Source organism: Corvus cornix, chromosome 13, assembly GCF_000738735.6.
Source record: "Corvus cornix cornix isolate S_Up_H32 chromosome 13, ASM73873v5, whole genome shotgun sequence".
Lineage (NCBI taxonomy): Eukaryota > Metazoa > Chordata > Aves > Passeriformes > Corvidae > Corvus > Corvus cornix.
Window position 1 is genome coordinate 12,747,012 of NC_046343.1, and position 17,764 is coordinate 12,764,775.

Here is a 17,764-nt window from a genome sequence, read left to right on the forward strand (position 1 = left end):
CAGGAACCAGCGCTGGGGAATGGCTCTAAATCCAGGCCGTTCATCAGTGGGGGTCCCATCAGTGGGCTCAGCACTGGGGCCAGTCCTGTTTGATGTCTTTACTGGTGACCTGGATGAGGGGATCGAGGGCACCCTCAGTAAATGCACGGACAACACCGAGCTGGGCAGGAGTGTGGATCTGCTGGAGGGCAGGAAGGCTCTGCAGAGGGATCTGGACAGGCTGGATCCATGGGCTGAGGCCAGTTGTATGGGGCTCAACCAGACCGGGTGCTGGGTCCTGCCCAGGGATCACAACAACCCCATGGATGCTCCAGGCTGGGGAGGAGTGGCTGGGAAGTGTCCAGCAGGAAAGGCCTGGGAGTGGTGGTGCCAGGGGCTGGACATGAGCCCAGGGGTGCCCAGGGGGCCAATAGTCCCTGGGCTGTGCCAGCCATGGGGTGGCAGCAGGGCCAGGGCAGTGCCCGTCCCCTGTGCTGGCCCTGCTGAGGGACCTCGAGGGCTGTGTCCAGTTCTGGGCCCTCATGGCCAGAGAGACCCTGAGGGGCTGGAGCGTGTCCAGGGCAGGGAAGGGAGCTGGGAAGGGGCTGGAGCCCCAGGAGCGGCTGAGGGAGCTGGAAAGGGGCTCAGGCTGGAGCAAAGGAGGCTCAGGGGGGACCTTGTGGCTCTGCACAAGTCCCTGACAGGAGGGGGCAGCCGCGGGGGTCGGGCTCTGCTGGCAGGGAACAGGGACAGGAGGAGAGGGAACGGCCTCAGGCTGGGCCAGGGCAGGCTCAGGGTGGATACCAGAGAAAGTTTCTTCACTGAAAGCATTGTCCAACCCTGGCACAGCTGCCCAGGGCAGTGGTGGACTCACCATCCCTGGGGGCATTTAAAAACCATGCAGATGTGGCACTTGGTGACAGGGTTTAGTGGTGGCCTTGGCAGTGCTGGGGGAATGGTTGGACTCAAGGATCTCAGAGGGCTTTTCCAACTTAAATGCTTCCATGGTTCTGTGCCTTTGGAGGAGGCATAACTTAACTGGCTCCTTCTGAGAGGCAGACACTATCTCAGGGCAAAGGGTCAGCTGGGAATATGGTATTAGTAAGAAGGTGTAAATCTAATATTAAAAAAAATATTGTACCATCTGTCACAGAGTGATTCCATCTCAAATTCTAGTTAACTTTGACTCTTCAGAATTTACTAATTTTTAAATCAGGAAAAACTTGACATTTCTAAAGCTGTTCTTTCTACCATCAGTAACAATTTGTGGCAGAGAACCGCCTTCCCAGACAAGACACAGGCTGTACCTTTTCCACATGAAATATGTTTTTTGGGTTTGTTTTTTTTTTAAACTCAAAATTTGTTCAGATCGCGACTAAGAAGTTAAGTCTTCCAGCAATTAAAAAACTGCAGCAGCCTCAACTACACAAGTTTGGGGTCAGTGTTAAGCTTCTTAAATTACACTGTTGAACATAACCCAGCCATGCTAATAATAACACCGAGGTTGTGGGTCCATTCACTTAAAAGCTGGACTTGATGATCCTTGCGGATCCCTTCCAACTCTGAGCATTCTGTGGCTCTGTGTAACAATGCTCCACCTTGGTGCTTGTTCCACCTTCTCCTTGCACAGACTCCCTGGCTTAGGCAGAGGGGTTGCTTTACAGGGAACTCTTAATGAAGGACTGGCAAACTGCATTTTCAACGAGAGACAAAAAATGCAAGAGAAAAAGAAAGGAATTATAATCTCTAACACTTTAAACCTTCCTTTGCAAGGATTTCAGAGGCTGACAATAAAAGTATGTATTAAAGCCTCTGAATTATGCACCTGGATTGACTTCACAGAAACACCTCCCAGGTTTTTCCTCCTTGTTTACAGGTCAAGTTTTCAGGACAGCTTCTTCAGGCAGTCAAGAAGGCAAAATCTCCTAAGCAGGTGCTGCTGCTGCAACCACCCCAAGCTGGTGCAGCCCAAAGAAGGCTCTGTAATGTGTTTATTGTTGCATAATTGAACGTTGTCAGAGCTGGCCCTGCCACCCAGCATTGCTACAAGCCCGGATTACACATCGCTGTGCAGGAGCCAAACACACACTAATTGAATCTTGAGAGTCTGAGCACTCTCATTTGAACCTGCAGTTGTAAAAGTAGTGTTGCAGAAAGAAGTTTTCCGACTGTCTTACACTGACAAACTTTTCAGCTCGACATTAAGCAGAATCCTCTCATAACTGGTGCTCGAAAACTCTTACACAAAAATAACAAACCCACATCCATGTGTACACAGATACCTTGGGAATTTCAACACCACGGAAACCAAGCTTTTCAAAGGTGTTCCTGGCATTTTCATTTCTGATCAAACTTCAAAACTTCAGCTGCTTGTTCTATTTTCTTTGCTTTACATTTTACAATTTCGCTGGGAATGCAAATTCCAACTTTTAAGCAGTTAAAAAAATCACCCATTTTTAAAGCAAAAAGAGAAAGAATGGACAGGCAGCAATTGAACATTCTCCTCCTAGGGATTTGCTAAAGAAAAGTGTATCTGATATTCTCACAAAATTCAAACACAGCACAGCTAATTTCTTCCTTCTCCATATTAAAAAAAACCTGTCCCGATTTCCCTCACGCTGGTCAAAGCTCAGGAAATGAATTTATCTGCAGAAACAACTGCTCTGGCAAAACTAATGGCAACCGAGGACTCTCAGAAGAGATGCGTCGATTATGTAATCCCCATCCCTCTCCAGAAAGGCTTTCATTATTCACTAAGTCCATACATTTATTTATTTACCTGTACACTACACTCAATATTCAAGACAAATCTGAGCATTTTAACAGCCAGCCCTAACAGGTGCTGCATGAGGGAGAAGTGTTACAGCTCCAACCCTACAAACCCCTCATTTTGCAGAGGCAGAGCTAACTAGGAATTACACAAAACGATTCCACTTCTTTACTACAGCAGGACTTGGGATCAAACCCACTGGGACTGTGCAGAGAGTTACCGGAGCCCTGCTGTCAAAGTGCTTTGTGATTTTATATGACTTAAGTAGCTGCATGTGGCTGCAGCTCCACAGAAGGTACCTTGCAAGAGCTTGTTGTGGGCAACGGAATCCCAATGTATTAACTGAAAATAGTAAAAGTCTTTAAATAAAACAAGGCACACACAGACAAACTGCAGACGTAAAGCACCAGGGGGAACGAAGGACTAAACTGAGGGAACTGCTATTTCCAGAGCTCTGCAGCCTCACGCGAAGATGACAACAGTTTTCATTCCAAGTCTGGTTATAAACACAAGGAGGGGAAGTTTCAGCTGGCTGGAACAAAACTGGCAAGCAAAGGTTGGCATTTTTGATTCCAAAGTTTTGCACAATGAGAAATGGAGGTTACACAGTTTGTTATTTCAACAGGCTGGCAAGTGATGTCAAGAGAAGGGGATCAGAGACAACATCACAGAATCCCACACTGGTTTCTGTTGGGAGGGACCTGAAGTTCATCCAGTGCCACCCCTGCCATGGCAGGGACACCTTCCACTATCCCAGGCTGCTCCAAGCCCCAGTGTCCAGCCTGGCCTTGGGCACTGCCAGGGATCCAGGGGCAGCCCCAGCTGCTCTGGGCACCCTGTGCCAGGGCCTGCCCACCCTCCTAGGGAGGAATTTCTCTCCCAAATCCCATCTAATGCTGCCCTCTGGCAGGGGGAAGCCATTCCCCCTTGCTCTGTCTCCCCATGCTCTTGTAAGTAATGTAATAGTATAAAAATAAATGTATTGTTTACCTTCTGCTCCCTGTTATATTGAAATGACCACTTAATATTTTCCTGGGTGACCACCTTTTGTTTGGGATTACATCTTAATACTTCCACATTTCTAGCTGTATCAGTGTTTAAAGTTCTAGTTAAGGAATACAGCTTTGCAGTTGCCTCTCCCACTGTCCAGAGCTGTCTCCAAATACCTCTCCAGCTCCCTGGTGCCATTCCAGGTACAGCTGTCCTGCAAAAGCTCTGCTCCACAGTGGTGAGCTCCTTCCATGCCCTGAGGAAGTGTTCTTCCCCAACAGAGAGCAATCCATGTGTTGCCAAGGTTTCACAGAGAAGGGAAATTTTTCACAGCTGGGCAATCCCAGAGTTTGTGCATCAGGACAAACCAGACTGGGCTCCATTTACCACGCAGCAAGGGCAGCATGGACACAACTCCTCTCTTGCCAACAGGGAAGTTTTTCAATTACAGAGAAAGAAGAGGTGTTTGAAGGGAATCAATACATCTATGGCATAAACCATACCCGCAGTAGGAAAGTGCAGCAATATCTTTATTTCCAGCCTGGTGGATTATCCTCTCTACAGACCTGAGGGAAAGCAGGGCTGGTACAGCAACACCAGTGTGCGACGTGGGCACCGTGCCCCTCGTCGATGCAGCTGTGGCAGCAGATGTAACTGCTGGCACAGGAACTATTCCTCCCTCAGACAAACAAGCTGAAGTGTTAAAATGCTATAATCACAAACCACATTAGTTACACAAGTCTGTCTGAGCTACCACGACAGCAGTGACACCACTGGTGTGTGATGGAGAGCTCAGCTTCAGCTGAAACCTTCAAAGCAAACCCTCATCTGAGATGCTTCTTAGCAACACAAATACCTTTCCTTAAAATAAAAGTGTTTCTAGTAGTGATATCTGGACAGTACCCAAATAATTATCCTTATCCAAAAATGTCTCTGTGTTTATCAAAGTGGAAATGAAGACAGGCTGGGAGAGCTGGGGGTGTTCAGCCTGGAGAAGAGAAGGCTCTGGAGAGACCTTAGAGCCCCTTCCAGGGCCTGAAGGGGCTCCAGGAAAGCTGGAGAGGGACTGGGGACAAGAGTATGTAGAAACAGGACACAGGGAATGGCTTCCCAGTGCCAGAGGGCAGGGCTGGATGGGATATTGGGAAGGAATTGTTCCCTGGGAGGGTGGGCAGGCCCTGGCACAGGGTGCCCAGAGCAGCTGTGGCTGCCCCTGGATCCCTGGCAGTGCCCAAGGTCTGGTTGGACATTGGGGCTTGGAGCAGCCTCGGATAATGGAAGGTGTCCCTGCCCATGGCAGGGGTGGGATGGGATGAGCTTTAAGGTCCCTCCCAGCCCAAACCAGTGTGGGATTCTGTGAAATTGTACTTCTTTCCCATCTCAGTTTGCTCATCACTCAGAACGTGCTGCCTTCTGATCTAAAGGCTTCCAAGCTGGTGCCTATTATTAGCTGCTTAAACCAGTTTCTGGTGATTCAGACAACTGTTCATGGCAGTGTAACTGTAATTGTCAGTACACTGTGCTCTTGAGGAAGACGACAAAACAGTGTCAGTAATGAGCTCTACACAGATTTCAGGCAACTCCTTGATGACATGACATGACTAATAATCCAATATTGCTAATGACTAAGATGATGAAAATCCAGACATGCATCAAGGCTTCTAGTTAAATATCAAGAATTAAAACGCTTATGCCACATCTATAAAAACTTTACCCAAAAAGCTACTTAAAAATGCTGTTGGAATTAAGACTTAAATATCTGGAAAATGAAAAGACTCTACTGCTTTTCAGCTGCCTCTGAAGACATCGTGTCAACACCACCTAAACCCAACTGCTCTCACACTTCCTGACCACTTTTACACATTTCCCTTTCCACAAAAGCTTCTGTTTCCAAAGGAAAAAGGAACAGAGTAAACACAGGGCAGTTTCTAGTGGAATAAAAGCACATGAGTATTTTCCCCACCCTACACTCATTCACCCCCAAATTCTACCCCCTCCACATCTCCCTTGGCCCAGGTGTGCACAGAGCAAGCCCCTCCCTGCCAGCAGTCACACGGCGAGGTGACTGTCCCTGTGGCTGAGGTGTGGCAGAAATGTCTCTCCTCCATGGAGCAGCAGCAGCAAACCAAGAGCATTTCCAAAGGCAGAAATTGTCTCCAAACAGCCCAATCCCTGCCCAGATTTGTGAGGATTCAATCCCTTCATCCCTGCCATCAGTTTCACTGTCGTGGCCCTGCTTCCCCATGTGCACTTACAATGAAATCTGGACAGACAGATTATCCTGAAGTCTCTTACTTCTCTTCCAACATGATTTTTAAACTCTACCAGCATCCTAGAGACCCTTTCATACATTATTTGGTGTAGCATTAGAAGATTGGCCTCAAAAAATAACCTTACAAGAACAGAAGTTATCCTATTAAAAGGTCACTTGCCTTTACTTATGTATGATGTATTAAATTTGTATACCCAGTTTTGTTGAAAAATGTAGGAACATCTTTCTGCTGAGGCTTTCCTGCTTTCCTGATTATGAATGTAAGGAAAGCATGTTCTACGAGAAGAATTTAATTTATTTATGAATTAGTTGACTAATAAAATGAACTTACAAGGAAAGTACATCGGCTGTTGAAGAGTGTCAGACTTTAGAGGGCACATTAGAGTAACACTGGTCATTTATTGAAGACATTAGTTTTAAATTGCTGCCAAGGCTATCTACAGAAAAATTACAGAAAACGTGCTTGTGCTTTGGAAGAGATATTTTGCTCATTTTGGTCTCCATTTTAAATGGGAAATAACTCTGTCTCTCTTCTCCAGACCACAGTGCAAGGAGATTTCCCTTGTAATACAAAATTACATTAAAAATAAAAGCAATAAAAGACAAACCTGAGTTGGCAGATTTTTTTCCCCTCTGTAAATGAGAGTACTGGAAAAATAGGTGCTAAGGTACCCTGGTAATGACCCTAGTCTGGAAAATGCTGGGTTTTGAGATATGAATAAAATTCAGAAAAACACTCCAAGTCAATACTTGAGTTGGGTGCCAAGTGCTTGTCTGCACTGTATCCCAGGAACCTCATCCCTGCCTGGCAGCCCTGACTGATCCACAGCATCCCCGTGCTGGCAGGCAGGAGGGGAGAGCGCTGAAAGCATGAGCAAAGCCACCTCCAGAGAGGTTTGGAAAACTCTGTAGAAACTCTGGAAATCAGGTGGCTGATGGACACAAAGGATAATCTTGTCAGAGCAGATTAACTTCTGGATCTGCTGGATTTTTCCACTCCATGCCTTGTTTGCAATGAATGGTGCCTGGCCATGCCCAGGTAAGTGACACCTCGTGACCAGGGGACAGCCAAACCTCAGCTTTTCAAGACCTTCACTGTGCCTCCAGTCTAAAAGCCAGTTTTTATTTTAAATCCAAGCTGTGTTTTATCCACTTCACATTTTTTAAAAGCCTTTCACATGTAAAAAACCTGCAGCTGTTAAGACTCTCCGAAGAACATACAGGCTGCAAGTCTGAGCAAATCAGGATAATTGCAAGAAAAATGCAGCAAGTGTGCAAGGCTTCAGGCTTTGGGAGAGGGGTATTTTTAGACTGAGATCTGAAGAATGACTCCAGGACATTGGGCGAGACAGTGAGGGCAACAGAAGGGGGAAATGTCAGAGCAAGAGGCTACAGAAAGCTTATGGAGCTGCAAGTGCCCAAATGTGATTCTTTCCAAGCAAATAAATTTGCCGTCTGCATCTGTTCATGGGTTTCACTGAAAATGAGAAAATCATCACTCCATATGCAAGATGCAACCCAGTGCATTAAAAAAAGGCACAGAGCAGTCTTTTCAGATAAATTAAAGCAATTAGAAAAAAAATCAATGCTTATGAAACACCACTGAGAGCTTTTGCCTCCGTGGTCTTAGCAATATTTCTCTGAGAAGAAGACTTATAAATAAAATTTAAGTTGAGAAAAACATTTGACACAGGGGTAGTGGGTTCCAGAGGAAGAGGAGATTATTTGTTCTTTTTAAGGAACTACAAAATATTCTCCAAAATATTCTTCAGCAAGTAAACTGGAGGATTTTAACCTGGACTCTGTCCTCATTTACCTTTCACTTCTGAAACGTCTGAAAAATTTTCCATTAAAACTACACAGTGTTAGACTGTGTCACAGCGTAAAAAGTGACAAATTGACAAGCTAATTTTTATTTTTCTAAAGCATTCAACAGTGTAGCAAAGGTTTCTGCTTAACGTGGGGCTTTTTCCCTTTGCAGGAGCAGGCTGGAGCATCCCTGGGGAGAGGCACAAAAGCAGCTCAGCCCAAACGCTCTTCAAAGCCTGGCAGGGACAAAGAGCCAGCGTGGTGCTCAGTGACATCAGTGCCCATGAGCACCACGCTGCAGGACAGCCCCGTCTCTTCTGGGGAGAAACAGTCACTCCAAGGATGCCAGTGCCAAGCTGTCCTTCCTCAAGAGCAAAGCCAGAGGCCGGAGAGCCAAGGCTACCTCACCCAGTGGGAAAAACCATTGGAATGGAGCAAGTAGTTCCCAATCTGGAAACTGGGAAGACTTTCATAGTTTACAAGTGAACTTAAGTTTTTGTTCCGCTGGTTCCCCAAATGCTGTCTTTTCTGTTATTCTTGTGTGTTACATTGAAATTGGCTTCTCAATTCCTGAATTGAACTCCTTTAACCAAATCCAGCCAGAGTTAATGGTCTGTTAGCACAGAGCAATTTTGAAAGCTATCTTTGAAACGTATTATTCAACTGAGACAAGGCTCATTCTACTCTTTTACTGTTACACAGTTTTCAAAAGGCAGGATTAAAGGGTTAGGATTTTACTATGTGGGAAACAAATTAAATGGGAGCCCTTTGGGATGTGCTTGGTATGGGTTCTCTAGAAGACACAGACCCAGCAGGCAAATCAGGCTTTTGTGGTTATTGGACCTTTTGGTCAAATTTGTCTGCCTGGACATTAGGAACCACAAAAGCAGACAGTGCTGTGCTGCCAAGAAGGGAACATTTCAAAACGAAATTACCCAAATCATGTGCTTGCATCTCTTTATGGGTGCTTGGAGGGCCCATAAACAGCCCTGCACTGCAGGAGCAAGAACTCCCTGTGCTAACCCAGGGCAGAACCAGCACTGCCACTCCTCCTGTCCGGCCAACGCCTGCAACAGTTCAGTATGGAAAATAAAATAAAATAAAATACATCTATCTCATTATATATCTCTCAGGGGTTGGTTCACTGACTCCTCCAGCTCACAGACACGGGGGTATTGACCCAAGGTGCAAGCCCTCCCAGCAGTCCAGTGGGGATGTGCCAAGCTCCCCAGGGCAGAGCAGCATCTCCCACACGTTTCTTGCCCTCGCTCAGCATCAAAGGGAAGGAAGGACGTGCTCCCCTCTACATCTAAATCACAGGAGCCTGTCAGTCAGGGCATGATGTACCACAGCTCCACTCTGTGCTGCAGCTGTTTGGGCACATTTGATGTCTCGAGTGGCTCGGCAGCACCTGTGAGGGCAGCTCTGATAAGCTCCCTGCACACTCATCTCCCCCTGAAAGCAGGTGGAAGCAATCACTTCCCATCTCAACAGGCAAAACATCTTCTGCTCTGCTCTTACACAACCTTTTATTGTTTCTCCTGAGTTTCCTGCCCAAGAGCAGAATCACGAGGGAACCTGCACACGTCCTTCTCCATTCTGGCAGAGACACAAGACATTTCAAGTGCAACCCACCCTGACCCATCTTCCCACACAGTGACTGTGACATCTCATACGACTCCAGTGGCTCTCCTGCCCCTTGGGACAAGGGCTCTGCAGGAGCACTACTCCCCTTCTGTCGAAGCTAAGTGTATGTATTAATCCATCTCCATTCAGGGAAGAGGTTTATAAACCATCTAGATCATGCCACTCTGCAACTACAGTTACATTTCAGACAGCAAAAGCAATAACCAGGCCTTCAAAAAGCTGTTGCAGCAGCGTATCATTTTAGCAGAAACTTTTGATGCCAGTCAAAAATATTGCTGAATGTCTCCTTTCAGGGGAATAGTCCTTGGAAGACAAGAGTGTCTGGCTGTACAGAGGCTCTGGAAAACTCCTCTGCAGCTTAGTGTTTGCACACCAGGTAGGGCCAGTGCCAGTGGGGATGGAACTGTGGCTGCTCCGGTGGGACACGGCTCCTGAGGCGACAGGGAGAAAGGGCTCACCTGGCAAGGGCTGGGGAGAAGCTCAGGGACAGAGCAGCACAATTATTCCTCTGTAAATATGCCAATAAATTCCATGTGTGGACACCACACATCTGCTGAGGAGGTAGCAGAACTCTGGCAGAACAGGCACTGCTATTGTTACACCATTCAACTTCTCCTGTAAACAAGTCCTAAAAATAATTTTCTAGATAAATCAGGCTTGCAACATGAAGAAGGGAGGCTTTAGACCAAACCCACTTCAAAGTGTTCCCAAGGCTGTATCCTGCTGCCAAAGCAGGGCACAGCAGCACTGCCTTCCTTCCACATGCTGCTTTGCAGAACAACGTCAGTTACTTAAAATTTAGATTAGAATAACTTTGCAACTCTAGGAGGACAGCACTGACGCTGAAACACGACAAGCCAAAAGTGAAAAATGGATGCCTTCAAGGAATTAAAGATTTTCATTGCTTAGACAGCAGCTCTAAAGAGCTGGACAAACTTCATCCACACCAGACTACGGGGCAGTTGCAAAGTGCACTCAGAATCCTACGAAAAATACATTGTGCCAGTCAGAAACTACTTTTACTGATGTGTAGTAAGTCTTATTAGTGAGCAATTTGAATCTGCCCAGCTGTGTGAGAGTATTCCCCACGAGCCTTGGAGACACATGGACTCCATTATCAAACCCAGAGACACTGAGAGAGCAAAACCACACGAAACAGCCTGGGACTGCTCCCAGGGAGCTGCTGAGGTTAAGCACAACCAGCCAGAGCCTCAAAGCATGGAAGAGCACAGGAGGAGCTTTTGAAGCTTATTCCTAGTGGCATGTTTCCTCAACAATACCTATAGCTGTTTGTTCCTTGCCATTCAGCATCAGCTGGCACAAAACTCTCACGTGAAGGCGGCGGCGGCAAGGGGCCGAGGCTCCCCAGGTGGATCCACGAGCATGGGGCATGCTCTGCAGCTGCTCTCTGCAGACACACCTCCCTTGGAAATCTGCTTCCCTCAACACTGCACTAAAACGCTTAAAGCAACTGCCTGACAGGAGGGGCAGCCAGGTGAGGTCAGCCTCTTCTGCAGGTAATGAGCGAGAGGACAAGAGGGAATGGCCTCAAGCTGTGCTATGGGAGATCAGCAGGAATTTCCCCATGGAAAGGGTGCTCAGGCCTTCGCAGGGGCTGCCCAGGGAGGTTTGGAGTGCCCATCCCTGGAGGTGTCCAAGGAAGGGCTGGAGGTGGCACTCAGTGCTCTGGGCTGGGGACAAGGTGGGCATCGGGCACAGCTGGGACTCGATGGGCTGGGAGGGCTTTTCCAGCCTCAGTGACCCTGGGATTCCAATTAAGACAGGTTGGTCCCATTTAACCTGGTTTCCCCCCCAATTAGAGCTCTGGTCTGCAGTTCCACCAGCTGAGAGCCTTTGGGTTTTCATTACAGAGGGGTGGCAGGGATAAGTGGTGTTGTCATTCCGAGTGTCTTGTTTGCTCTTTACACACACACGAGCAGGTTTTCATTCTAAAAGCCTTCACATAAAAGGCCTGTTTATATTCAGTGGGATTTTACTGGAAAGAAAAACCCTCCAGGCTTCAAAGCAATGGGTCTAACCGTCCAGGAGGAAAATCTTGCCCCCGTCTCCCGTACTCCAAATGGCCACCTCCAAGTAACAAAACCTTTATCATCCACTCACACTGTAATATCCACAACTACATGGGTTATTTAACAGCTCCTTTTGATAAGCTTACATTTTCAATTCATTCAAATAAAATTTCAAAAGGAAATTTATTACAGAATTTGCTTTGTGCTTCAACAGAATTGAAAAACCTGTTTTGCCTAGTCTTGCCTTAATTTAACTAGCAACAATTAAATTTTAATTTGTACCATCTTACCTCAATCAATTTGTTGGCATGTTCACGGAAAACCTGGGCATATTCTTTAACTTCTTTTTCATTCCCATTCTTGGCAGCTTCAATCAATACTAAAAGAGGAACATTTGTTTCCAGAAAAGAGTCTGAAACATGGTCCATAACAGCTTTGCGGAGCTAAAGTAAAAATAAAAGAATGAGTTATTCTGCAGTAGTGTTCCACTGCTGTTTCCCTCTTACTGTATTAATACGTAAAGCTTAAACTACTTTTGTCATTGATCCCTTTTCCTTTGTGTGACCAAGGCTTTCCTTGCACTAAGTCTTGTCTACACACTTTTTGCTTCAATTTAAATTAAATCTCCTTAAAAAATGGATTAGTTATAGAAGTGCAAGTCACCAGTTTGGCCACAAATATTGATTTAGCAGCTCATATTGGTTTTGTCTGAGTAAATTTGCTGCTTTCCCTCAGCTGATTAAACAACACACTGATTTAACTTTTTTATTTTTCTGCTAGAATAAAAACATTTTTCAACAAACCTCATCCATATTCTCGCTTACTCAAAAATGGGAATATATTGCTTTAAAATCAAACAGACAAAAGGCTGATGCTACATAAATATAGTTCTCAAATAAAACAGGTCGAGATGAGCACCACCAGAATTATAAAATATCACTGATTATCTTCAAAATCCACAACATGAAAGTTGTTTTTTGGGAGGTTTTGGTTGGGCTTTTTTATCTCTCTTATCATGAGGATGATTAAGACTCCAACATTTGTATCTCACAGTTAACAGGGAATTAACAGGGAATTACATTCCCACCTTGTGCTTCCCTCCGAGCCACGCACTGGAAGCTTCTGGCTTTTAATTCACTGAAGACAGGCCAGCAAACCCACTGCCCAGCAGAAACAAATCCCCAGACAACACTTCCCAGAGGGCAAGCATGCAGCAAGGCACTCGTTTGTCTCAGCCAGTACCACCTCTGACACATTCATTACCTGTCTGCGCAGGTCTCTGGTCTTTTTGGTCATTTTATCAATGGCAGAGTTCAGGGCATCACTTCTTTCCTTGCGGCCAGCCTGGAAAACAGCAGACAGAGAGATAAACAGGTATTCAGGGTCTCAAAGCAGTTATTATTCATTTCAAATATATTGTAAGCTTCTTTCTTTATTTTTCAGGTTTGCAAAGTGATTCTGCACCCTGGCAGTGGTCTCCACCTCCGTGATAAGGCAGTCACTGCTGCCTCCAAACCCCATCCCCAGGGATCACACAACACTGCTCCTGAGCAGGCAGCCGAAAGCCCAAAATCAAAAGTCAAATCCTTATGAACCTTTTGCTGGGTAAGAAATTCAACATTTCCAGTGAGTCTCCAGGCCCACCCACGGGAAGCTGCCAAGGTTTTGATCCAGCACGTTTCTCCTGAGCCCCGTTGTTAGAGAGGGCAAAGGGCCAGGCAGCAGGGGCAGCTTCCCTTTTCCATCAGACATGAGGTCAAAGATATCCTCATTTGTACCAAATTAAGAGTTAGGTAAGACAGTGGTGGTGGTCTGGTTTTGCTGGGAGTTTTTTCTGTATAATATAGCTTATATTAGGGTTTCAAAACACACTTTATGCAACCACAATCCAATTTCTGAAGTCCTAAGCCACAATCAATATAATTATCCAGTCGAGAAGAAAAACCGTTTAGCAGTGCTGCAGAGAGGGTATGCCAGGTATCAATTCTCCAGGTGACAGGCTGGTGTGAAATATCTGGATGAACAATCTAAAACACCAAGTCCACTCTAGAGCAGAAATAAAAAATGGGGGGGAGGGAGTTAGGATGTTGTAATGTCATTATAGTGTAATGAATTATTGAAGATTTGTCACTGCCATGATCAAGTTATTTGATTCTCATCACAAAAGGTAACTGAAAAGTGACTGAAGCTAAACCCAGGAGCTCGTTGTGGCGCTGCCACAGCCCTCGGCAGCCCTGGCACTGGCCCCCGTCTTTGCTCTGCATTCAAAAATCGAAGCTGAAGGCTCGAAATACAGTGAAGAGTAATGCACTGATTTACCCAACACTTTGCTGTTCCCCTGCTCGGGGGATATGACAGACAAGACTTGCTGATCAATGGCTTTGTCCCTGGCATGCTGGCGGCAGTGGGGAGTGCTGGCACCTGAGTGGGACAGGGGGACACTGACCCCAGAAGCTGCCACCAGGCACAAGCTGCTCCGAGACACCAACCTGCAGTGGCAGCTGCTTCTCCTCCTGCTGTTTCACCCCTGTTTACCCACAGCAACGTGACCATTTTACTGAACCCACAGCACCCCTCCCCATACACTGGGGTTTTTCCCAGGAACAAGTTTGGATCTAAGATATATGCTCATCTATTATGCAGAAAGCCAAACATTCAGCTATTCCAAGAAGTGCCATTTTACTTCTCCCCGGGTGCTCCCACATTACCATTTTAACAAGAAGCAGGAGCAGGGATTTGAGGCGAGGCCGCCCATCAATTCCACTTTGCTGTCCCTGGCTTCACAGCCCACAACAGCCTCAGTGCACAGCACCAGATGCCTTTTGGATGAGAGGAAAACCCAGAGATGGCTTCCACTAATGGACAATCAGTTCATGAGACCACTATGCAACAAAGAGCACATTACAGCCTGAGCAGCACTGATTCCTCACTGCTGATCCATTCCTACTGCACCACGTCCCAGCGCAGGAAGAGCTGTAGAATCCAGCCCCAGTAGATTTTAGGAAGGCAGCTCCAGTTTATTTCCACCTTGTTGGCATGCAGAAGTTTTAGTACAGAAGCTTGTCAAAAGCATGACCAGAATTTCCTTTGGAAGGCTGCAGGATGAAGCACCCTGCTAATTTAGCTCTGGTGATTTAGCACACAGAGCTACTGACTGGGATCCTTTGTTAGGGCTGAGCTGGGGCAGAACAGGACAGACCCAGGACACCTCTACAGACACTCTGCTGCTCCCATTGACATCTTAAACCATCACAGCCAACTCCAACCAAGGTCCTGGACACAACAACGTCGAGTTTTGCCCAGCTGAAGTTTCTTGACTTTTTTTTCCATGCATAATAAACACCGTGGGGCCAATCAACCCCACTAGGACCTGGTGGAACACATGAAGAGCTGCACAGCCTGTGGCAGCATGAATGCCCCTGGGAACGCTGAGGATCATCCCGGGCCACACCACTGTCACTTTGTCCTGGCTCCCACACACCTCGGGAGTTTTACCCATTGGTTCCACCCCACAGCTCAAAAGTCCTGTTTGAGCTAGTCTTCCTCTCTCAAGTAATAAATCGTGTTTTAAAGGCTCCAAGTGCCAGTTTAGCTCTTCTGGGTAATTTGTTCCACTAACCAATTAGCCTGACCATTAAAAACTGGTCCTCATGTCTGGTGTGAACCTTCACTGAGGAGCCAGCTAATGACCCAGGAGCACAAGGCAGCCCAGCCATCAGCTCCTGCTACCCACGGGATTAGGAGGACTCACAAGAGTGAAGCCCAAATATTCAGATTTCTAATAGGATTTTTAGATATTCAGCACAAAACTCTGCTGAGGGAATCACAAGCCCCGCAGCCAGCGAGCAGCTAATAGATTCAGTAGATTTAATAGGGTCATGATGACCATGTCAATTATCCTGCAGTACAATATCCCAACTCTGTCCAGCATCATGGATAATAAATTTAGCCATGGTGCAAATTTACTTTAAATTAAATCAGATCTTTATCAAAGAGGATAGAATTGATGTTAAAAATTGCTCATTTCCCCACCTCCTTAATCTCTGCTTTTCCCCCACCACTGCTGCCCTGCTTGCAGAGCAACACAAACATTCCCTGTTGCATCCCTGCTGTGCCAGCTCACACCACCATCCCCAGTGGGGCTTGTTTTAATGCTCAAAGCAAAGAAAGGGGATTTGTGTACAGGGAGGGGAGCAGAATCACCATTTCTGTCACAAAGCACTCCTGCTGTAGGTGTGCCACCTGAATTCAGACAACCAAAAGATGCATCCAAGCTTTTCCTGCAGCTATGGAGGTTAAAATCTAATCCCAACTGAGTTTTGGAGATACAGGAGCACCGTGGTGGTGGTGCATTCCACCAGGATCCGCAGAGCATGTGCTGTAACCAGCCACTCAAAGATACGTTTTTGTAGCTAAACATCACAAACATCTGTTGTTAAAGGTTCATCAACAGTTTGGGTTAAGCTGAGCCCACAGAGGGAGATGGTGCCTCCTGCTCAGCACCACCTCACACCATCCCTGCAGAGCCCAGCATGCCCCCTCCCCAGATCAGCACCCAGATGTGAGCCAGATGTGCCACTGCCCAGAGCCACCACTGCCCCACCTGCCACTCACCATACAATTAGCCAAAAAGGATGGTTGGCAGAGAGGTTTCTGCTTCAGGTTGTCTGTGAATTGTCTTCTGGGATGTCAGTACCACAGGCAGCATCCTGGTTAATGATGGGGCTGAATAAGTGGCAAATGAGTGCCTGGCACACCTTCCTATGGGCAGGCAGTGGTGTGACACGTGCCACCTCTGAGCTCTGCCTCCAGGGCACACAGGACATCAGCTCCCAGGGGCATTTTGTCCCAGGCTTGGTTCTGCCTTGCCCCCAGCCTAATTCCGTGTCTACAGAGGATAAGCATGCACGGCCCTCCATCACTGTGACAGCAGGGCTGCCACCAAATTCCAGACAGAACAGTGCTGATTCAAGGCCAGGCAGTGAGAGCAGCAGAGCGTGGCCCACACAAATTCCAGCAGTGTTTTCACATCCAAGGTCTGCTGGTGGAGGAAGCAGGACTGTGCCCTGGTTTGCTGCAGGAAGGAGTCTCCCACAGCCAGCCCACAGCTCAGCAAAGGAAACGGGCTGCATGGCATGGTCCAGGGTTCAGCAAGAACCTGAGTGACAATAAAGCTGCCTGCCCTGTCCCCCCTGCCCAGCTGGCCATGCCACAGCACTGCCAGCCTGACATCCCTCCCCACGGCCAGGCTGCACCAGAGAGGGGAAGGGTGGCTGCTGCACTCACCCCGCTACAAGGAGGAATTACCATGTGCAACCAGTGCCAGGTGCAGAGAGCTGCCAGACAGGGAGGTGACAGCCTCCTGTGGTGGGCATGATGCCACCACACGTGCCCTCTGCTCCCAGGAAGACAACGACACCCGACCTACAGTGCCGTGACCCATCCCTCCCACTGCCCTGCCCCAAAGGACTCTCCGGCTCTCTGAAGCACTGGGCACATCTGCTGCTGCTGCTGGATCACCTCGGACATGCCTTTGCCCCATGTGCCCCTTCCCAGGGCTCAGTCCTACCCCAGCTCACGGCAGCGAATCCGAGTGACAGAGCACGCACGGTGACACTGCAGCCACACGTCCCTGCCCACCTCCTGCCTCACAGTCCCGTGACACAGCACAACAACCTTCTGGCCAAAAAGCAGCAAACCCTCCCATGGCCCCCGAGGTGCAATTCCCACAGCCCTTCCTGCAGGCAGAGGGGTGAGCTGGCTGCCTGTGCAGTGCCACACACGTGGCTGCGTGTCCCGGGTGCTGCAGTCTCACCTGCAGCTCCAGGACTTGCGCCCTCCAGGCCCCCAGCACAGCAAAGTCACGCAGCCCCCACATCTACATCCAGTAAAATTAGCTTTTATGTTGTTCTTAATACACTAGGAAGGCTTCCACAAGATGTCAGCCTAACTAAATGACAACGCTCGCCTCAGGGTGCAATTCTACTTTCCCAGCGCATGGGTTTAGCAGGAAAACCAGTTGTGCTGCTGCCCCAGGAGTGGGGTAGGTGAGAAGCCCCCAAAAGGGTTATCTGGTCCTAGCAAGCTTATTCCTGCCAATTTCCCTGTCCACGTTGAACGTGAGGGTTCAGGCTGCCATAAAGCTCCCACTGGGGCAGAAGTGCCCAGATGGCATCAACATGGTTTTCCTTGCCAGGCAATGACTTTTCAGGCTCAGAAGAAATGCATTTGCATGAGTTTTCTGGGGGTTTATTCCCAGCCTGTTAC

The 17,764-nt window shown here is 47.5% G+C and overlaps 1 protein-coding gene across 2 annotated transcripts in view; it reads right to left on the reverse strand.

Moving 5' to 3' along the window:
- The window catches only part of CTNNA1 (catenin alpha 1), a 119,872-nt gene that overhangs the window by 36,385 nt on the left and 65,723 nt on the right, over positions 1-17,764 (reverse strand). The window contains exons 1-3 of one of the 2 annotated variants that reach the window (XM_019292329.3): positions 16,112-16,201; positions 12,761-12,841; positions 11,788-11,940 (exon numbers count right to left, since the gene is read on the reverse strand). In XM_019292329.3, coding sequence (XP_019147874.1) covers positions 11,788-11,940; positions 12,761-12,841; positions 16,112-16,114 — 237 coding nt within the window. In that variant the 5' untranslated portion in view covers positions 16,115-16,201. Of the gene's footprint in view, positions 1-11,787; positions 11,941-12,760; positions 12,842-16,111; positions 16,202-17,764 lie in introns of those variants that run through there. The other variant, XM_039559897.1, reaches the window with a different exon arrangement.